The 23,659-nt window shown below is 39.1% G+C and overlaps 1 protein-coding gene across 2 annotated transcripts in view; it reads right to left on the bottom strand.

The window, feature by feature from the left end:
* LOC122991993 (ephrin type-A receptor 6-like) overlaps window positions 1-23,659 on the bottom strand; it is a 191,665-nt gene that overhangs the window by 23,942 nt on the left and 144,064 nt on the right. For both annotated transcript variants that reach the window (XM_044365502.1, XM_044365503.1), the window contains exons 6-8: window positions 15,455-15,579; window positions 14,378-14,540; window positions 10,115-10,223 (exon numbers count right to left, since the gene is read on the bottom strand). In XM_044365502.1, coding sequence (XP_044221437.1) covers window positions 10,115-10,223; window positions 14,378-14,540; window positions 15,455-15,579 — 397 coding nt within the window. The remainder of the gene's footprint in view (window positions 1-10,114; window positions 10,224-14,377; window positions 14,541-15,454; window positions 15,580-23,659) is intronic.

The raw sequence follows: 23,659 nt of genomic DNA, 5'->3' as shown, positions 1-23,659 counted from the left end.
AAAGAGGAGAGATTAAATGGCAGCATCTGATTTTATCCAAAAAGAAGCTTAGATGTTACTCTGAAATCAGAAATGAAGAAAATACAACAAACAAAGAATCACACCTAGAGCTTAAGTAATATCATAATGTTGCATAAATAAAAATAAAGTTTAAGAAATCAGTTTTTTTCTTCAATGACAACAAAGACAATGTAGAAAATAATATTATACTGATGCTATTTCAGAGCATTTGCATACTTACATACACTGCAGAATGAATGATTTCAAGCCAATGGTATTTTTTATTCATTGTGTTTAATTTAATAATTGATGCGCACTTTATTTCTAATACTGAGCACATTTTTATCACACTTTTTTCTGTTTATGTCAAAACAAGAATTGCTTGATTGGAAACCCAATTACAGATTGCTTAAACAGTCTGAAAATAAATGAAAGTCTCAAAATGTGTTTTTCTGGTCCACTCCAGAATAACACATATAAATATTTTCAGATCCAACGTCAATTTCAGCAGGTTGACCCTACAGTTAAAAAAACAAACAAAAACATTTCAAGATAAGATGCTATGGTTAAGGTTTAATAAGATTTAGGCAAAAACAACTTGCAGTTTGCTTAAGGACCTTCATTGCAATGGTTTTAATAATAACAACTTTGTCACCGTTAAGGAACTGTGGTCTCCTGTGTCAAAATTCATAGTTTTGTTGACCCACCCATCCACCCTGACGTTCTCCCTCTGCGGACTTAACTTCATGACACTGGTTCCTCCTTTGGTCCCAGCAGACAAGATTATACCTACAGCTCCTAGACAGCTTTTTCACTTGAACTTAAACTAACTTTAAGACATTTGCTGAAAGGAGTAATACTTTTTTTTCTCAGGAGGACAACCTCACTGTACACTCACACACAAGGCTGCAGTGCAGCAGGAACTCAGATACTACAGGTCCTTCTACCAAAATGACAAAATATTGTAGTCCCTTTGTCAGTGTCTCATTGTCTCAGTCACGTTTTCTCATCTGCCACCTCTATGGTTCACGTTTGGTTAAGTCTCGGCAACAATAACTGCTTAATTCATGTTAGAGGAGGTTGGTGGTCATGTTAAAGGTTAGGAAAACATCACCGTCATGGTTAAAAGCAATCGATTACTGGTAAGAGACAGGACGTCAACCATGATCTAACAAGTCACACATTTTGTTGACCCAGCTATCAATCATAACCTACTCCCTAAGATGGTTTGCAATGGTAAAACAATGCCATACTAGTTCCACATCTGGTACTTAGTACATCAATTACTCTCATGACTGCTTGAGGTTGCTTGTCAGAAAAGCACAAGGTCATTTGGAGTACTTAAACAAATGAGCAATGCTGTCTTTTTTTTGTGAGGACAGTCTCTCAAATACAGTGTAAAGAGATTGTACTGTTGACTACAAACTGCATATTATAATTATCACAACAGTAAAATACATGCAATGCAGCAGACACAGAAGGTTCAGTATTCTATATTGACTTAGACCTGTACAATTTAATGCAATCCAATAAACTGGAGTCATTAAAACGTGAACTGAATTACAATTTGTACTTTTAGTGTGTCATTTTCACAGGTTTAATGACAGAAACAGCATTTTCATGGGAACATCACTATGACCCTTAGGGCATCTACACTGATATATATATCACTTGGTGGTGGGAAGAAGGAAAATATATGTCTTTTAATAATTTGGGTGAACTCACCCTTTAAGTCAAATGTCTAGCCTGATGTTCAAAGGTTTTAATACCAGTGTGACATCAGATTTAGATGACACATGGATGTCAGGTGTATGAATGTTGAAGACATGACCACCAGTGCTTGAAATTAAAGGGGAACTCAAAAAAGTTGTATAGGGAGGTGCGTGAAATCTGATAAACTGCCTCTAGTGATGTCACTTAGAAAGAAGTGAGGTAACCAGACCTCTGTAGATAACACCTATTCTCTGCTGAGGCTAGCGGCTCAAGGCTACATTAGCTGCTACTAGCATAATACCCCCTCATCTTCAACTGGACTGTCGGTGTTCAGGTTGCATTGTGGGTAAAGGTAGGTGCCAAGTCTTGACAAGGAAAAAGAATAGTGAAAGATTTGGTTCTGCTGCATCAATTTTGACAGTTAATAAAGCAACAACTGTCCATAATGTTATAGAAGTGTAAATTGTTGAGGTACTCTTTTAATTAAAACCTCTTCTACCAATTGGCCAAATGTGGGTCACATTTCTGGCTTCATCTATTAAAGTAATGGCTTTATGTCATCAGAAATAGCTCTTTGTTACATAAATGTTCAGTAATGAAGTGTTACAAATGGATTTACATTACCTGCTACTTGGGGTCTGAGAGGTCGCATTATCACTTCTGGAAAACAGTGGTGAGATTGAAAATAATATGAAGGAAGAAAGGTGCTCCAAGTTCTCTCACAGGCTGCATCACTGATGGATTTTAAAACTTATTTTGCAGTAGAGGGCTTAATTAATGACCTTGAGTGCAGGGGACACTCACTTCCACTACTAGATCACCTAATAAATTTTTATCATATTTCATCATTTATTAGATAGAATTCTGCTGCCTATTTCATTCAGTCCCATAGTGCCCAAATGACGACTTTAGGTTGTGACTTAATTCCTATCAGCTCACATGCTGAATGTGAAGCATTTTTCTGGATCAGCAATCGGCATGAGTAAAGACTGATAACTTTGGGAGGCAGTTCAATGGTCTGATGATTATTGTAGTTTCTTGCTGTTTTCCTCTTTTTACCCACTCCACAAGAGGGAACAAAATCAACTAAGACACCAAAGTATTTTGTGGTTTTGCTTGACCCCATCCTCCAACAGAGATCATCAGAGATCTCTTCAGAGAAGAGTCCTCTCACTGTCACTGCTCCAGACAAGTCCATCTTTCACCCAGCTCAGCACATCCACACCACTGAAGTCCAGATTAAGGATGCTATCTCCCTTCTGCTCATGGAACTGAAGGATATATAGTGTAGAAACAATCAAAGTTGTACACAGACATCTTTAAAAATTAAGTATATTCAGCAGGAGACAAGGATGTCACTACCACAAGATCATTACAGCCCCAAATGAACTTAATAAACAACAACTAAGGGGCAAAATAGGGAAAAAATGTGCTACAAGTTGAAACTACTTGAGTCAAATGACTTTGTGTAAGATGTGGCATATAGTTATATAGTTCTGATAAATGCACTGTACTGTACACTTCCAGCCAAGTATCCAGAAAATGTAATTATATTAGATGCGATGCAGATATTTTATTGGATACCAAAACAGAGCAAAAATGAGAGTAATGGACTTACATTTGTGAGCTGGCCACAAACACTACTTCTATTGATTCATAATGTTACTTTGTGTCTACTGCATGTGTAGTACACCGTTAACTGCCAGCAAGTTGGCCACATAAACTTAAGCTGGAGATACAGTTTGGTCATGAATGTGACCTGTTTAATGTTTTTTAATGTTTGAAGTTAGAAGTGCTGGATGCCCTTTGCTCCTTTTGCATTACTTACATTTGATCAGCATCCACATATTGCTGTGCATGGGTTTTCTCAAATTTTCTTAAAGAATACATTTCCTTTATCGGGAGTATGAAGTGTGGAAAGGATGCTGTCTCAGTAACTGGTCTAACCAAACAAAAGCAACCTCCACAGACTAGTAGGAAGTGCTGTATGAACAAATGAAATGACTAAATGATAGGATGATTCGGGACACAAAGCAACTACTTCAGACAAGTTGACCAAGGAGTGAAAATGCCCACACCATACTAGTAGAGAAAGTATGTGTAAACACTCGCTTGCACGAGTGTGTGTTGGTTCAGGTGATCACATGTGAGCCTCCCTCTCTTTGAAGATTTAACATAATCCAGGTTGCCAGATTAGAGCAGGTGTCAGAGCCGCTACGAGCCGCAGGTTGCCAGATTGGGCTTTGGCTAAGTGAAGTCTGTGGGATCCTGGACACTGATAGACAGAGCAGATAACATGGCGGGTAACACTGGCAGAGAAGAGAAGAAGGGGATTTGGAAAGCTACTGTTGACCTCTGCTGATGGGGTCAAGCTGTTCATTAAAGAAATGGTGGCATGTGCCTTTATCAGTCTTTTCCAGTCCCATCCTCTGATCCCCTTTATCCGCCTATCCCTCTGTCTCAGTGGCTTTCATGTTGAAAAGAGGCTGCACACACAGACACTGACACACACAAGACAGTTATCACACACAAAGACCTTGGCTTCGTCCATTGCTCTCTGGCGTGCTGAGCATTGTTACAATACGTATTCAAACACACATATGCATGAGCACGTCACACCCACCCACACACACACACACACACACCTCAGTAAAACAACCTTGCCCAGAGCCCTAATCAAAGCATCACTGTAATTCAAACTACTCCTCTCTTGCCCTAACATCCCTCACAGTTACTTCACAACGGGAGATCTCACTGCTGAAGAGGCTACAGAGGGGACAGAAGAAAGGAAGGATTGAAGAAAATGTGAAGAAACGGATGCAAGAGTTGCAGAGACAGACAGACAATTCAAGGATAATGAGTACACACACAGAAAAAACTCTTCAGCTAGACCATATCTGAGCATTTGTGGCAACTGTATATATTTTCACTTCAAATTCAACAGGAACAGATGCAAACTTACAGTGGATGTAAATTTAGGACGCTTTTTAGAGCAGCTGGGACAAACTCCTTGTACAGAAGGTCCTCTTTTATCCTCATTTGTGTTGTACAACCTTGCATTTATGAGCGCTGTATGACTGAAAGCTCTCATCTTTCTAAGGCAGCACAAGTACATTTGGAGCTTTTTTAAAACAGAAAGAGAGTCAAAGTCCCTCCTACACAGGGCAGAAGGATTACAGATATAACAGATTGCGATAAAGTCTAAAAACACTCAAACTACCGCTACTACTGCTTTTAGCTGGATTCAGGTAAAAAAGGTCCTTCTAGTGCAAGAACACAAAAAGCCTAAAGGGCTTTGCTTTTGCTCTTGCACCTGGCATATGTGTGTGTTTTTAATAAATAAAACAGAAACACACCCTCCTACACACACTGGGATCACAGCATAGAAATAAGAAAAATACTGTAAATCTGCTGCTTCTAGCGGTTTTTTAAAAAAGATGACAGACATGAAATCCACTGACATCAGAATCATTCCAACTGTAAAGGCCTCCACACTGAAGTGGTGCACCTTATCTGTTAAATAAACCAATCCTATACCTTTGAAGTGCACTGCTTGCTTATTGAAATTGGGCTCTAGATCCTGGCTCCAGAAAGACTAAAGGGCCATATTTATGAAAATGCAGGTTTGTACTGTGTTCATTAAATTTGTGCCTTAAGCAATCACCACTTGGGATTGTATTATTCTCATTCTGCAATGAGAGCATTTAAATAACATCACTTGTTACAGTATCACCAAGTTCAGAAAGAAAATGATTATGCAGTGATGTAGTGTGTAACAATGTAAATGTTTATTTAGGCTGAAGTTCAAATCCACTTGTGAATAACTGTCTACTATATTTTTAGATTTTTGCAATATCCTCACTCTTTCTGAAACCAGGACATCCACATATATTTAATGCATATAAGAGTAGTTACTCCAAAATAATGCAGAGGGATATTTCCTCTTTTAGGCGTTTAAGACCATAGGTGGTGATGGAAAAATTGTGATATAGGGACTAATTGCAGGGCTAGTTGGTGAACTACTGTAGTTGTCCAGCATTTAATGGCTAACACAGTAGCCAGCCAGCAACAAGCTATCAGCAGTCAGTTGAAATCATGATCACAATAGCTGATAATAGCTCCCTGAACTAAAGCGCAATAATGCTGCTAATGGTTATGGTTAATAATTTCAGACAATTTATTCAGGAGATATGTTTGTATGTTCCAGCAACTATTAACAAGCTTGATGTCATGCAGGCAGAGCTAGCATCTGTGACCATGAGGATTATTTCAGCTGAAGGGGAGTTGGCTACCCTGAAAAGTAGCACTAAGTAAGATTGCACCGTCCTCTCCACCATGCAAGAAAAACTGTTGCGTTTTGAATGAAAAATAGCAGATTTGGAGGACCGTAATAGAAGGTGCAACATTTAGGTTCACAGTTTCCCGGAGAACATGGAGAAGGATGCTCCAATTATGTTCCTGGAATGAATGATCCCCTTATGGTTCTTGAAGCACCTGCGACCCGAGATTGAGCACGCCCACAGGATCTACAATGGTGGCCCCCCTGAAAGAAGGAGAACGACCCCGGGCTTTCATATTTTGCTGCTTACATTTCTTCACACGGTAAGCTATCCCCCGTGAGGTGAGGAAACACCACCCTTCTGTTGGCAACCGAGTGCTTCAATCTGCCGCTGATTTCAGTGATTACACAACTAAAAGCTTCAGAGTATTCAAATGCGCAATAGCTTCTGCACGTGAAAAGGGCACTGGTGCTTTCCTGCTCTACCCTGCCACTCTCAAGATTAAATCTGGACATGCTGTTTACCTCTTTGCCTCACCGGAATATGCGGAGCAGTTTCTGGATCACTGCCCTTCTTCTAGTCATTTTGGTGGTGCCACGAATGATGAACTGGTGGTTGAGCCATCTTCACCAGCAGTGACACCTTCATCGAATCATCCAGACGACCCTCAAGATGGCAACGTTTAACAGGTTTGTGGACATGGGCTCACGACGCAGGACTAGTTGACCTGTGGCACCTGATTAACCCCTCTTTGAAAGATTTTTCCTTCTTCTCCTTGAGACATAAAACCTTTTCTAGAATGGACGACTTATTTGCCTCCCCCCATCTTTTTGATAGCATTGATGTTTCTTTGCTGCCCATAGCTCTCTCCGACCATAAAGGCGTCTTTTTCATCACTTCACTTAGCAAACTCTACTCTTGTGCCCCTAGATGGCAATTCAACACACCATTGCTGAAAAATGATGACTACTGTATGCAATTTAAAGAGACTCTCACAGAATTTTTTGTTGACTGATGTAGACTCTGTTGAAGATCCCAGAATATTGTGAGACTCAGTTAAGGGATTTATTAGGAGCTATACCACTCTGTTTTCATCTAATTTACCTCTCAAAACTGGAATTGAAATTAAAAAATCTACATACTTCCCTGAATGTCTCACTTCAGTCTAATTAGACTGAACAGTTATATCTATGGCTGAAGGTAGTTAAAAAATAAATCAATTCTATTCCTAGATAGCGCTCCCAATTTTTGCACAGGACGAGACAACACTATTACTTCCATGGCTCTAGACCACTTACTGGCTATGAAAATCCGTGCCAATGAGCAATTTGCTGATATCCCATCTATCAGAACCCAGCAGGAGCAGATAACAACTGAGCCTAAAAGGATTAATGATACTTTCAGATCCTTTTATTCTGATCTATATCGATCAGAAGTAACCTTTGATAAAACTAAATATGAGGCTTTTCTCAGTGAGTTGGACTTACCGCATTTAACGGAGGCTGATTCCGGAAAATTGGCTGAGCCTCTTACTTTGGGAGAACTTAAAGATGCAATCCTTGACATACAGAGGAGTAAGGCAGGAAGTCTGGAGACCTCATGTAATTCCAGCATCGCTCCGACCAGCTTCAACCTGGTCTAAACTACTAAACTAAACTTTTAAATACTTTTGGTGTAGTTTTGATGAGATTCCTCCTAATTTTTGACAAAGATATTTTTGGAATATATTCTTGAATATTTCCAGTAAATGGTAGATGGATCCATATTTTAACAACACTTTCTGTTAATGGGAGGTTTTTCCTTGCATAAAGTTTTATCATCATCTTTTCTATCACTCTTAAGATGTTTTCAAACCTATAGTTTGTTTGCTCTGGTTTCTTCAAGTGAACCAAAATGCATCACTGAAAGCCACGTGAGAATGTTTATTCCTCACTGGTCAGAAGTGTTTAGGGCAGAAACAAGAGCATAAGCACAGTACAAAGGTTTTGAAGAAGATCTTCTGGCCAAATGCAATGTATTTTGTTGCACTAGTGCAGGTCAGACCTCGATTAATTCCCTGGCAAGTTGCAAGCAGCCATTGATTTTGCTCATCTGTACCTCAGCTGGCAAAGCATACCTGGCTATGGGAGCCGTTTAGCTCAAACTTGCAGAGTTTGCCACCACAAAGGAACCGCTCCAGAATTTGTTTGGGACTGGACTGCTTCCTCAAAGGGTCTGGTTATGGTAGTTTTGGTCCACATCCGAGTACAATTACTATGTTCAGAACTGTCCAAATGAATCATACCAAGGGGGAAAACAAAGTAGAGTCTGATTCAACTGGACTAATTAAGGCAGGTTTTGAAAACATCCTCACTGACATCTATGAATGTCAGTATGGACGTTTTCTGTAGGATAAATGGTTAATTTGAGTTCCTCCTCTCCACTGCAACTTTCCATTTAAATACACCTGGGTTTTCTGCATGTTTTCAGAGGCAGAGAATTTTTATGCAAATCTGACCCTTGCAAGCAATGTGAACCGTTATAAATGCAGAGTGTGCAATTAACCATGCTTGTTATATATATTCCTGGTTTTGTGCAATTCTCCCTCAAATGAGTCTGAGTTCACTGTTCATATGTGGAGTATACCTCAGTCAGCAGGCAAACGATGCTTCAAAACAGACAGGAATGCCTGATAAATAACACGCCCGGCTTCTGGTGAGATGTGTGAGAAACGAGGTACAAAAGACTTTGTGAATGTGTCTGTCTGTCTGTATTGATGTGACTGAGTCAATGTCTCTAATCTTGTTAAAATACAAGATCATATTTTGTCTAGTGTATCACACTCAGCTGTCGGGTTGCCACTTGCTTGTACAACTCATCTCCCACTAAGGCTAAATAAATCCCTTAGTTATGTCAATTTAGGTTTTCTGGCGCCAAAATTACAGCAGTAGACCCAAATTCAATCTTCAAAATGTCCTTACAGAAACCTAAGTGTGATGTGACACAATATTTTCATAACATTGTGTTTTACAAATGATTGCACCAAAGGAGAAACATTTGAAGCAGCAGCAGTGTAGACCAGTTCAGAGAGGCTGATCTGTTACTGATTGGATTTAATTTATTCACAATAATGGGGACCAGTCACAACACAATAATTTCTTTAATGGTTCCATTTCCATCTTGTGTAGTCGGTGATTTACAGTACAGTAGTTCACAGTAGTTAGCTTACCATATGTGAACACTTAATTTTTGAATTAACTGATATGAACTCCTTTATTATTGTTTTATATGGTCTTGAATGCAATTGCTTTAAAAGGAGTGCTACATAGTTCTATTATTCTCCACATTTCAAAATGAGCCCTCTAAGTAACTATGGAAAAATAAACAAAAATATAAAAACAATGTGTAATATGTGAAAAGGTCCTTGAATTTGTGGTTTATTTTTTCTGTCAGTGTTATGAGCAATTTCATAAATTCTTTATTCAGCCAGTTCAGGGTAAAATGGCAAAATATTTTATATTCTAAACCTGCTCAACTAACAACTCATATTTCTAAAAGAAAGTCTAATTTTTTTTTTGCCCCCATGTTGCGAATTTCTGTCTTGCAGAATCACACACCTACACACACACACACACATACACACATACACCTACACACACACACACACACACACGCACAGCCAGTGTGTGTGTTTGTGTGTGTATGTGTGTGTGTGTGTGTGTGTGTGTGTGTGTGTAGGTGTGTGTGTCTTCAGGGTGAGGGCAGACTTTTGCTTTGCCTTTCATGGCTTCTCTGAATATTTCGGTGCATGTTTTCACTGTGTTCCTCTTCTATCATACTATACATGAGGTCACACTGATACAATTAAGAGACCAGTGCAAATATCCTACAGCCTACACTTTCTCAAGATATCTTTGCCATCACTTCCTTGCCCAAAGGCGATTGCTGAAGCAAAATGTAATACAGTCTTTTGTAGTGTGAGGTTCTACCAATGCCCTGAAGGCCAAAGAGTATGAAGCTCATACAGTAGGTGCAAGAAAGAACATGAAGTTTTCACAGCAAACATTCAACATAACTTTGCACGATAACCATATGTGACATTAATGTTAATAACTACACAAAGGGTAGTCAAGTCATCTTACCTTCCAGTGATGAGGAGGAAGAGGGTGAGGATGACGAGGAGAGTAAAGCCACCCACTGCTGCTGTGACGATGACCAACACCTGGCCTTGGTCAGAAGCCATGTCTGATGCTGGCGGTGGTGAAATTTAGGAAGATATGGAGAAATATGGTGTGGAAAAGGAGGAAAAGAGGAGGGAGGAAAGGAATGGAGGAAGGAGGGAGATGAAGAAGAAGGACAGCAGAAAAAAGTAGGACAGAAGAAGAATATGGAAATGGGAAGAGGATAAATATGAGGAGTTGAATGTGAAGAGCAGGTAAAGATGATAAAAAAGTGTGAGGAGAAATGAAAGAGGGAAATGAGGTGGTGGGCAGGATGAAGCGGGAAGAAAGAAAAAAGAATGATATTCATTCAACATCATCTTAAATATTCCTCTCCATCAATGCACCATACATACACAGACCATGTACGCTCTCATGATAGGCAGATATTACGGAGAGATGTTTGATCAGCTCTTTGTAATGCAAAAAACCCTCCATCAGCTTTCTTACTGGAATGATTCATATGCCTGCTGCTGTTTAATTAATATTATTCATTCATGAAATTGTGATTTAGTTCATGATCATTTGGTTAAATTGGTCCCATTTGATATTCATGATTTTCCCTTTTCTGTGTCTTGTCACAAGGCTAACGAATCCCAGATAATTGAAAGATGATTGCTATTACCAAACTTATTTCTATAATATTTCATGCTTAATGAATATGAATTGGAGATCAGGGTGCGTGGTTGCTAGCCCAGTGAGTGAGGCTCAACAGTGAGTTTATACAGTACAGTATGTGTCGGTGTGTGTGTCAAGAATGTGTGCGTGTGTGCATGTGTGTGTGTGTGTGTTTGGCTGGATAAAAGTAATTACAGACCACTCAGACAGAGTGAAAGTGGCGGGAGCCAGATCACACAAGACAATTCTCCCGGCCGTCAGCTTCACACACTCTTCACATCACTAACTAAGCAGATGTGTTGGACTGATGCTGCTGTAATGAGGTGTGTGTGTATGTGTGGAAAGGGAGAGAGAGAAGGGTGGAGGACAGAATGAAGAATGCAAGGTGAGGGATGAGGAAACGGACGACAGAGGAGAGATAAAGAAACAGGAGAGAGAGAGAGAGAGGGAGAGGCAGAAGTGACAGACAAATACAAAGACTGATGGAAAAACAAGTGCATGAGACGGTGACTGACAGGCAGACAGACAGAGAGGAAGAGAGCGACAGGGGCCAAATCTGCTTTCTCTTTCAGATAAAAGGCCAGGCAGTACAAAGGCTTGGCCAAGCACCATCTGATCCGCAGATAAAGCAAAGCTCTGCAGCTTTGGAAGGGAGAGGGCCAGTGTGAAGCCAAATCACCCCTCAACAATACCTGACCCAACATAAAAGGGCAGCTGGACCTTTTGTATTTTATGAGTAGACTTGCAATAAAGCTCAAGCATACACACACACACACACAAAAACATTGATTCAAAATACACTGAACATCAAGGCTGTATTGTCAGACTCCCTTGGTGATTGTATTAAATTTTTCAATTGCAATTGCAACGGATATCCTGACATTTATTTTTTTTTATGTCCTTCATGAACACAACCTATATGAAATACATACTGTAGGGGGGGCAATTGCATCACAATTGCAGCTGCAGACGTGAAAAAAAAAAAGACGCCTGGATGCATTTTAGCATCTTTTCACAATGAAATCAGGCTTCTAATCTCCAACAAGAAAAAAGAGGGAAAGAAAAAAGGCACAGAGAATATCGGACAAATATTATATTAACAATAAAATGAAAGCTGTTTCATTTAAATTTTACATAGAATATATCCTGTAAATACGCTCTGGGAAGGTTTAAACTGAATATTCATTATTCCTGTGATTTCTGTGCTCTAAACAAGAATAACAAACAATAAAAGAAATTTCACTTATTTTTATTGTATGTGTACCAAAATTTTTCTTGCAAAACTTTCTATCTATGAAAATTGATCAAATGGTCATGCTATATGTTAATGACATTTAATTTATTTTGAAAACAATTTGATGTACGAGAATGTTATCTTTTTAATTCAACTGTTTTTTATTCCATTTTATTCAATTTTTATTCCATGTAAATAAATGAAATGTAAAAAATAAACCCAACTTTACTCTTTCTTAATGATATTTAGCTGCAAGCTGCAAAACAAGAAAGTGGCAAAGATCCAAATAATTTTTGAAACATAAAATCATTGACAAAAATAACTTGAATCTAAATTTGTTAATTTTTTTAAAAAAAAAATTGCTTTCCCACTCTATATTTTATTTTATTTCTATTTAATGTAAAGAGATTCATGCCTTATCCTTTTTTAAAATGTTTATTTGTGTGGTGTTATAAATTCATTCCCTTGCACTATGTTTCCTCTTTTTGTTCTTATACATAATACATAGATTACTATGTTTTAAATTTAATTGTTTCAATTAAATGAAAAAAAAATCTTCTTAGCAAATAGTTAGTTGCTGGAATCCTCCTGTAGATGCTGTTGTTTTTGGGCTCACATCCAGTTTAATTATTTGCTATTGTGCCCTTGATGCAGGCTGCCCCGAGTGCTGCCCCAGGCTACCTGAACTTCATCTGACACTGAACTGCTGCTTGGAGCACAATCGCAACTATGTAAGGTTACTTGTGGGGTTCCCCAAGGCTCAGTGTTAGGCCTATTATTGTTTATTTTGTACATAAATGAAAGGAAGTTTCCAAAATATTAAAAATTATATTGTTTGCAGATGATACACATTTATTTTGTTGTGGTAAGACTTTTGCATACAGTGGGAAAGGAATTGAAAATGAGTTGGTTTGAATCTAATAAACTAACACTGAATTTCAGTCAAATTAATCTTTGGTAATTTGGAGTGATAATAGATAATAAATTATGCTGGAAGCCACATAGCTGCCTTTTATTTACCGTTGCCATGGTGAATCATAGTATTGGAGCTTCATTGATGATGGCTTTTTTCACTCACCTGATTGCTGACTGAAATAAATTTCAATTTCAATTTCTTCTAACTGTAATGTCTTGAAGACGAGCATATATACACAAGAAATATAGGAGATATTTTATTAAGATTTGGGCAATTTTATTGATCAATTTCCTTAGACATAACTCCAAAGTAAAGTAAAGTAGTTAGTTAGTCTGTGTTTGAGAAATTCTCATGTAGCACAAAAAGACCTGTAACAAATGTCTGCATTATTACATATACCTTTACAGCGAGGTGTCAGTATTCATGTACTGACAGAATGTTTCCCTTTGAGGGCTGAGTAGCACTGAATCACACGTGGGAGGTGGAACTCATTTTGTTTTCGTGGTATAATGTATGAATGATAATGTCTTTCAGACCTGAAACTCCTTGAGAAGTAATGTTGCCTTTCTGTAGTATAATTGTTATTTAATAATTACATTCCTCTGAAGTGTTTGACTAACAAAAAAAGAAAGTTCTTAACTGGCTTTGATACAGCCCATCAGTTTTTTTTAATGGATTTTGAAATTGCTAGATCTCTAATAATGGAAGACTGACCCTTTTCACCAGCTTCATCCCAACCTAACATTAAGATATTTTATTTACTGGTATCGCCTTGACATGATATCTGTGTATCATCTTCAAAATTCAGTTACTCGCTGCCATGCATGAACGCAGGCATTGTGAAATTGTAAACTTCAATTCACCCTTTAAGGAACCTTTACTTTGCAATTTTGGACTGTCTGAGGCAAAAAACTGACAATAGTGAGAGAAATGTGGGGAAATCTTTGAGTGTCAATCCAAAATAGTGGTTGCTCCATGAGAAACATCCACCAACGACCAATTTGGAGCTTTGGCGACCAAAGACAGCCTGCATCAAAATTCTGACAGTGTCAGAAATTTAAGACCAAATTCTCCCAATGTAATGTCTACAAACAAACCAATCAGAATATGACATGAATGTACGTGATTGTTCTTGCCACTCAGTCAATAGGAGCCTTTAGCCTAACATGGACCTAATGCTACTTGTGATCTGAACTCCAAACCATAGTCCTAATCCTATTCTTGTCTGTAGCATGGGTGCGAACTAGTAACATGCTTCTGAGAATTTTCCTTATCTTGTCATTTTCCTGAGAAAACACCAGCAGAAGCACAAATACACACATACTATACAGTACACACACACAAACACACACACACACACACAAACAGATGTATTGCTTCCCCAAAACAAGTGTTACAGATGACCTCAAATACTTACAGTCTCCTGTAGTTTCATATTCATATTTAGGGGAGTAGGAGCTGTATCCAGCCGGTGTGCGGGTGCGTACACTGAAGACGTACCAGGTCGCTGGATTTAAACCTGAGATGATCACACTGGGAGCCTTGGTGCGTGTTGACGAGTAGCTCAACTGCTCATGTTCCTGTGGGGGACAGTGGAGGATGATAAAAACAATCAGCACAGGTTTTGACCAAAAACTAACTCTCTGATGACCAGATTTACCTACATGACAGGTGCAGTGCACATTAGCATTGTATACCTGTGCATTTACTGTCTCATTCACTAAGGCAGCTGCTGATTGCACAACCAGTGACAAGAACTACCTTCTAGCCACCTTCCACTAGTGAAGGAGAGTTCATAAGAAATGCGTTAGTGAACAAAAACTAAAGGCATTATATATATTTTTTATGGCAATGCATTTTACTGTATTACCAGTTACTGTATTTACTGCATCTATCGTTGTCTTTTAAACTTATGTTGTGCACATAATAATGCAGAGAAAGCATAACTTAATTGTTTGTTAAGTTTAAAATATATTATAACATATTATTATAACATTATAAAAGAAGATTTTCTGCAAGGCACTTATATGTTACTTCATGTACCTGCAAGCCATTTGGCACTTAATTCAGGTGGAACATGGAACTGAATGTCAAAGCACTTATTCTTGATGGCTTCTCCTTGATCTGCTGTAGTACCTCATTATATATGTGTATATATATATATATATATATATATATATATACCTCATTTGTACATTATTTGTACATCACTTTGGACAAAAGTGTCTGGCAAATGAACAGATGTAAATGTAAATGTCTGCTATATACAGTATCCTGAGACCCATGAAAAGAGAGGAGCTCATGTGATTGGCCATTATTGAAGCTTTGCCCATCTCCACCTGCTCATGCTGTTTTCCCAGTCCTTGTTTAAACAAGAATGATATTATTGTATTGCATTACAAGTAATTAACATGAAAGGGCCATCTGTCTTACCTGGGTACTGCCCAATAATTTTAGACTGGACCTGGACTTAGCAGAAGTCACTGTACTGTACCTTCTCATAATATTTGATCTCGTAGTCCAGGATGGGTAGTGCTGTCTGTTCGGGTTGCTGCCAGGAGAGAGCAATGCTGTTGGGAGAGGCCCAGTCCTTCTTCAGAGACCCCACCAGAGATGGACCTGGTTTGAAAACACAATACACAGACATCATCTTCAATGTCTTGACTCTAGTCACATTAATTTAATGACCCCAGTCATGTTTGGAGTTTCTGTATGTGAGAATTAAATACCATGTTTAAGGGTTAATGTTTTTACAACACAGGTTGGCACACTAAACACGTTTAGGTCACACATGGCCTTGTGTGTGTGGAAAGCACTGTACATCAGCTGTAAAATCAAATCAGATTCTGATCAAGTCAGGATTCACTTCACAAGTTAACTATTTCATGTGACTGCACCATGACCTCTAATCAGTCTACACTTTACACTGCTCATCCACAGAGACTTTAAAGAAAGATTTAATAACAGTAAAATACCAAAGATTGTTTTTGGGTGGCGCTAAATATACATTTGGTATTATAAATATAGTTCTGTTCTGAAGAAGGCACTGAAATGTCAGCTTAACGAATAAAATCAGTGTTGCATAACTGTGAAAGTGCTCCTGCCTCTCTGCAAGTTTGTATGCTTGTTTGTTGCCTAACATTATAAATATAGTCTTTGGTGCAGGTGTGGGTGGGAGTATATTTGGCACCACCCATCAGGATAGATACTGTAAGTGTCTGTCCTTGTTCTGCCAGAAGTGTGTGTTTCATGTGATCCTTGACTACCATAAAATGTTGTGTAGTCATTCACGTTCCCAACAGGATGAATCCTAAAGATTGATCCCAATTTTTCATCTAGTGCCGCCAGCACGTTGGCATTTCTAGTTTCGAGTCAATCTCCTATTGGATTGTTTGTCATGAAATTTGGCACAGATGTTTATGGAAATGTATAAAAAGCGGTTTTCAATCAAGGATTCCTGTTTGGCCCTTGATGAAGGCTTCGGCTTAAGTGGAAACATTGGGCTTTGATTCAGTACAATGCTGTTTAAATAAAGAAGCTGATGAAAAGCACAAGTCTGTGTGTGACCCTCCTTCTTCAACTAGTCAAGAGTTCCAATGCTACCAGCACTAGCATAAATTTGATGGGGTTGAGGTGTTTCTTCATTTGATACAGATGTTTATGTCATCAAATAATACATTGTAATAACTCTACTGATGCCCTGAATTTCATCAAGTGCCATTATCTGGACATAATTTGTATGTGTCCAGTACTTTGGTTTATGACCAGATATGAATTTCCCATCTGCCCAGTTGTACTTTGTGCTAATCAACAAAATGTCAGCATGCTAGCATTCTAAACTACGATGGCGAACTTCAGCATGTTATCGTTGTCATTATGAGCATGATAAAATGCTGACATTTAGCTCAAAGCACTGCTGTGTCTAAACACAGCCTCATAGACGTGCTAGCAATGCTAGAGAGTCATGTTGATCTAGGGAGGACCAGATGACCCCAGTCAGTTTGATAAGAACGTACACTGCATACAGAGTGAGGACTTTTTTTTTTCTGTGGTGCAGCCAGTATAAAATGAGGCTATATACTGTAATAAACAGGAAATACATTGGTTGATAATGCGTGTGTATGTGCATACACACATGAAACACACACAGTACTGTGGATTAACACCTGTCTACCTTGTCAGCAGTAATTATCACACATCCATGCTCAAATTCAGTTACTATATTTCAAAATAGGCTCTAGTCATTTAAATTCACAGGGACAAACATTCACACGGCTATTCCCTTCTCCCATAAGATCATTTCGTTTTAATTGAAAATAAGTTGTGGAAGCTACATCTTCTTTTCTCGGGAAGAATTGCATTAGCTTTGCTCTGTGAATTTCCGCTGGGTAAATAATTACACTGAGCTCCCAAGAGAGGTCAGCAGATGTAACTGCCCTGAGAGTCATTATTATATGTCATACCATCTAATATTACAGAGCTGACTCATTACACTGATATGAAATGTAGGCCTGCTTTTCTCATGTGTATTCAAAGTGAAACAATGACACTGACTCTAGTTCGAGTTCATGTGGGGAAGTTGTTTTAAGGATTCACTTAGACTGAGTCTGGGTATTAGGGGCTGAAAGCCTGGGGTTCAAGGATGGGGGTTTAGGGTTTGGGGGTTCTGGATAAGAGCTAGAGTCGTGTGGTTTGGGGTCAGGGGCGAGATGAGATGAGAGCTTTAGACTGTAGGGCTTTGAGCTTGTTAACCAGATGCTGAGAGACCCACTGCTACTAATCTGATCGTAGGAGCTGAAAGTGACCACCTCTGTTCCCTTTATCCCTCTCTTTCTTGCTTCTCTCTTTTCCTCACCACGGGCCTTTTTCATTCCATTCACTCCCCATCAGGCGGCTTTATTGCTCAGTGTCCTCATACATGGTTTAAACTCTTTGTCCTCTGCTCCTTCCTTACCAAGCACATTTCCAAAAACCTCACATCACTTAGTGTGGACAGAAATTAATTAGGGAGCAGAGAGTCATACAGGAGAAGTGTCCAAACTGCTGTGAGTGAAGTGGTGGTTGTCAAAAGGCAACCACCACCTCACTCAAAGGGCAAAGGTGGCTTTATATTCTGGGCCTCTGTCAATCATACAAATAATAGAAAGACAGAAACTCTGTGAATAAAGGTTAAGCTACAAGGAGGTTAAAGGCATGGGTATGCAAAAAGAAAAGTTTCTCCCAAAGTGTTGTGGTTCTCATAGGAAAAGAACAAATTTCAAAAGATCTCAGCTGAAATTGTGATTGTAGTTGATTCTATATTATTCTATTCCAAAACGTGGACAGTATGCATTGTTTGTAGAAGTAAAACTAAATACATGTGATGCTTAATGATGACTGTGATTACAAATGACTAAAACATGCAGTTAATCGCACAGCCATCAACTCTGGTCCCTATAGTAGCTGAATCCACTGGCGACGGCAAAACTTGATGACCGAGGAAACAGGGCTGGAGGGGTTAGGTGTACTGTGCTGAAACTAGTATACACCACGAGTCACTTTTACATTAAATACATTTTAATGCTTGGCTTCTCCTTAATAACCATCATCTTAATAGCCATTTAAAATTGGGTAGGTTGTCTGAAATGTTAGCGAAAATAGAACAACATAATATCATGCGTGAGTGAAAACAGCTAATAATATTAACATAATAATCAGCAAGCTCAAAGGGCATGGCGCGTGTGTGTGTATGTTTGGGTTTATGTGAGTATGTGTATGTGCATTTTTTTTTTTCAATCTTAAAAAGAAAGTATGGAGCAGGTGGAGTAGAAAATAAACCCTCACTCATTCAGCAACACAATGCGAAAGCTGCTGACATCTTATTAGGTGTCATTATTACATATAACCTCTCAGATGACAATTTTACTCCGAGTGTGTTCATATCCTCTGCTCAGTTTGTCCTCAGTGGCAGAGAAAATTCATCTCAGGGGGATTTTATCTGATCTAACTCTGTATAATGAACCACTACGTTGACTTTTGCAGTGTTGCAGGGTTTTCTACGCTGCTTATGCCAGCTGGGTGTAAAAGTGGTGGCAGGGCAGTGTGGTTTGCGGCTAAAGTCATGCAGTAGAGGCATCAAACTAAGACACAGCAAGATGGTTGGCATCTGCTGTTAGCATATTGGCCCCTGATAGAGAACAATAAACACAGCCTAAATACGATCTCCCTCTGACTCACAGATTCAAATCAGCCTCCCACTGCAAGGCACCGCAGAATGCACACTCACACAAGTTGTGCAAACAAACACACATTAGCCAGGAAGCACATGCACACAAGACGTGTGCACACACAAACAGCGGAGAGCTGACATGTGAAAAAAAACAATGTTTGTTGGAGAGGCAGGACCACTGTGTGGCTGGCAGAAATAATAGCCAGGAAAAATATGGCAGCTCTGCTTGCACATCAAGGCAGAACTCATCATGACACAACTTTCAGAAATTCCTTCCCAGAGCAATCATATAAAAGACACAGTTGCTATAATTGAGCCATTTCCACTAAATCTAACAAAAAATATATGTAAAATATAGCTTTCAACTGCAGCAGTCTATGTTGTTATCTGACAGATACTGAGAAGAGATCCTTACATACAATGCTTTCATTTGAGTTTAGTCACCTGATCATGCTATCAGAGTTATATTCAAGTTTAATTCTTCTCTGATTAATGTAACTTCTATATCTATTAATTCTGGGTTATTTGGCACAATAGAGAGGAGGAGTATGAAATGGGTTTACACTGGGCGTGGTTAAGCTCAACATAAACTAATGGGGAGTCTTTAAATGAGCTTGACCTGCATATGATTTATCTATCAGTATTGATCTCTTATTGAAAATGTATACCAGTCAGTCAGTGTTGTCCAGATCGAATGTACTGTAAAGGATATGATGCAGTTTATGCGATAACAGTTGAGTATGACAAGCCCTAAACCTGAGCTGACATTTTGGATCACATGTGATTATGTTGTTGTTAGTTATCACTGTTCCTACAGCATCATCCTTAAAAAACTTTCCTACCAGAGCCCAGTCATGACCATATTTATCTATACAACAAATGCAGTCATATCTATATACTTAAGTGACAATAATTCCACTTCCACTGAGACAGGCTCAAAAACACATGACGGTGTTTTAAGTCTGCCTCTTTGTTGAACAGCAGGTGTATATTGTTTATCTCCAAAGGTAGGAATATGAAACACCTTGCTGTCTCCAGGCACTGACAGGATACTTTGAGGACACAGGACACACAGCAACCATCTTTAATGATTCTGCATGGAGGTTATTAGAGCTGCAGCATGAAATCTGCCAGAGGAACTTGCTCCCTTTCACTGAGATGCAGGAACATTGGAAAGCCATTAGAAACACCAGTCAATTACGATGCCCGATGGATAGATTTTCCAGTCAGGCGTGGTTAAGCTCAACATAAACTAATGGGGAGTCTTTAAATGAGCTTGACCTGCATATGATTTTAATTAGCTTTCCTGCCCTTAAGGCTTCCATTAACTGTTTAAAAAAATCAATAGAGCCAGTATTGATGCTGTGCGAGAGCTTAAACGATGTCCTAACACTCCACTGATTCACTGCTGATAGAGAGAAAGAGTGAGAGAGAAATGCACATACACAATATAGGTACTCTTATTTAAAACAGTCATATTGATATGTCTGTCTCTTTTCTAGGTGTCTGGTTATGTTTGTCTTGCGGCCGTCCCAAATTAGTCTTTCAGAATGCATCTTCATGGGTGAAAAGATTTACTAGAACAAACACATGCATCTGTGCACATGCTGCACAAACATACAAATATTTAATTCACCTGAATTTGCTTTGATTCAATTCAAATTAGCTGAATTCAATACCATTCAACTCAATTCCAAGCGCTGCCTGCCAATGTCATGTACGTGGCGTGCTTCAGAAGCACTTCATAGTTGCTTCAGGGAACTAAAGCAATGAATGAATGACTTGAAGTCATCTCCAGTGTTGCCACTGGGACCTTAAGTAATCAGTTGGAGCAATGTCACATTTGTTGAATCTCTAATGACTCTGTGTGTGTGTGTGTGTGTGTGTGTGTTTGTGTGGTTTTGTGTGTGTGTTACTTTTACAAACCACAAGACAAAACTGAATAGACATGCTTTGGGGACTATGATCATTACCCTTCATTAATGCTGGAGGTCATTCCCATTGCACTGTGGGTCATCTGCTCTCTGCAATGAACTTCCAAGCATAAACACAGATGCCACAGAGACCTGACAACGGTCAAATAAACTGTTGGGCCTCAGTCTAATGATAGAGAGTTAAAATCCAACTCAAATAAGTGACTGATCTACTCATTCAAGCACAGTTTAATTGAAACGGATGCCTAATGAGCACTGACCTCTGTGTTATCCACATGAGAATTGGATCTACCTGCTATATATACTGTATGTGCCTGTTGGACTTTCAATGTATGCACACTATTGAATGTTCGTCATCCGCATTTTGGCATCACTTCGACCCCAAGACACAATTAATGTAGTTATGCATGCAAAACAGAGGAGTGTAATAATGCTCTTATGTATGTATAGTGTGAGTGAAACACAAGTCGCTACGCTGCCTGTCTGGACAGCTGTATTACTTAAAATAGAAGCAAATCTGTTTCGTAAAATGATATGATTTGGATGACTGAAAAATACCTCCTAGATGAGCCTTTACAGTACATGAGAAGATCAATTCCATTCTCATGTCTTTGCATTAAGTATGGAGCTCTAGAGCCAGAAGGCATTTATCTTAGCTTAGCATTAATACTGGAAGCAGAAGGAAACAGCTCTGTCCAAAGTAAAGCACCTTTTAAAGTCAATAATTATCATGTTATATCTTGTTTACCACAACAGACAGGCAAAAACAACAATTTGAAGTTTAATGAGGAGTTATCTGCTGTAACTGTTTATTGGCCAGATGTAGTAATCTCGCCATCACCATTAAGTTGCCAGGCAACCAGTGGAGAAGCCCCCGCACTGAGTAGACAGATAAACTGTTGTTCATCAAGAAATGGTTACATGGTTTTATAATGAGATTGTAATTAAAGGAGGACTCGTCCTCTAATTTGCCATGTCATTCAAGCACTTTAGCAAGTATTGCTACAATAAAAGGTTTCTTTAACAACAACTCTGTAAAAACAGGACTAGATTGACCTCTAAGATGTTGACTGATTGACCCACTGTGCTGCCTTTGAATTCAGATATTTCCCTTATTCCACCATGTTGTATTGCAGACATCTAATTCATACGCTTTTATGTCCCTCCAAGCACTTAAACTCCAGACTTATGTCAAATTCTGTGGATGTTCCAGGACAATAATATTTACCATCTATGTGTCCAACCACTCTCCTGCTCACTCATTGACTATTTCCTTTTGTGTCATCACTGTCGAGTGTAGTGTTGCATGACTGTAATTTTAACATCTACCAAAGATAAATCATTGCATAGCACAAAACTGACAGTGTATTACAAATGCAGTGCATAGATTTCACACCGAGAATTTTGGCACTCGAATAAAAAAATAAATATAGTGCACTAGGCAGCAAATAGGGAATGATTTTGGACACATCCCATGTTAACAGTAGCTTTCATATTGGTGACTAACCATTTCCTGTACTGGGTTTCTATCCATTTCTGCAACATTTCCACTTTTGTAACAACTTTTCTTTGAGAACTTTTGGGAGCTTCTGATTAGGTCTACAAAGACCATGCAGGTCATTGCTTAGTGCCTGTGCATGAGTACATACAATAATGCCTGCTTCTGAATCCATTCCACTGTGTACCTACAGTAGCTTCACATTTCTTCCTTCTATCTCCTTCACTACAATCTCCATATAAAGTGCTGCAATTCGCCGGCCAATAGTATACAGCAATCTCTCTCCCTACTGCGGTGATATGGGCTTCTTTTTCCAGACGCATATTGTCGCTGCCTGCAGTCTCACAGAGGAAAAATGGATGTGACCCCTTTGACACTAAATAGCTGTCAACTGGATCTAAACTGGGACGGTTTCTTGTTCTCCCTCGGTACACCTGCAGTCCCCCCCGCTGTGGTGGCTGTCTTTAGTGTGACAGTAGAGAAAAGCTCCTTAGACTCCTTTGCCCCATCCAGATGGTAGCTACAACAGCCACCCACACCATTTATCATGTGTATCTGCTGAGTACAGGGAGTTAACAGGTAATTAAAATCATCAGTCAAGCAACAAAAGCAGGAATCGAGGAGGTGGAGCCAAGGAAAGAGACCTTTTTGTGAGTTCTGAGCCATTTTCCTCTGTTTGTGGCTTTCAGGTGTAGTAAGAGAGTGCAGAGTTATAAAATAGAAGCAGGGAAAGTAACACAAAAAGAGGATGAAACAAATCAAAGAAACCAAAAGTGACAAAGTTTGACTTTGGATGGTCTTTGACTTGCAAACAGCCTGTAAGTGTTGTCTACTGTCACATAGAGGAGTTTTGTCTGCTTGCTAGCCTGTCTGACACTCTGAGGTCCTGTCTTTAATAGGGTCCCAGCTTGCCACTGATCCCTCTTGTTCCCACTTAATGGGGATGTGGAGAAGCAATGATGTGTGGGAAAGGCCGGTGAACCCGGCCCTATACTGGCCCACCACAATCAATACTCATTTGGCCTCCACCTCTCTTTCCCCAAAAGTAATTAATGAGAA

Source organism: Thunnus albacares, chromosome 11, assembly GCF_914725855.1.
Source record: "Thunnus albacares chromosome 11, fThuAlb1.1, whole genome shotgun sequence".
Taxonomy (NCBI): domain Eukaryota; kingdom Metazoa; phylum Chordata; class Actinopteri; order Scombriformes; family Scombridae; genus Thunnus; species Thunnus albacares.
The sequence above is the reverse complement of the archived record's forward strand: the minus strand, read 5'-3'. Positions and strand labels throughout refer to the sequence as shown.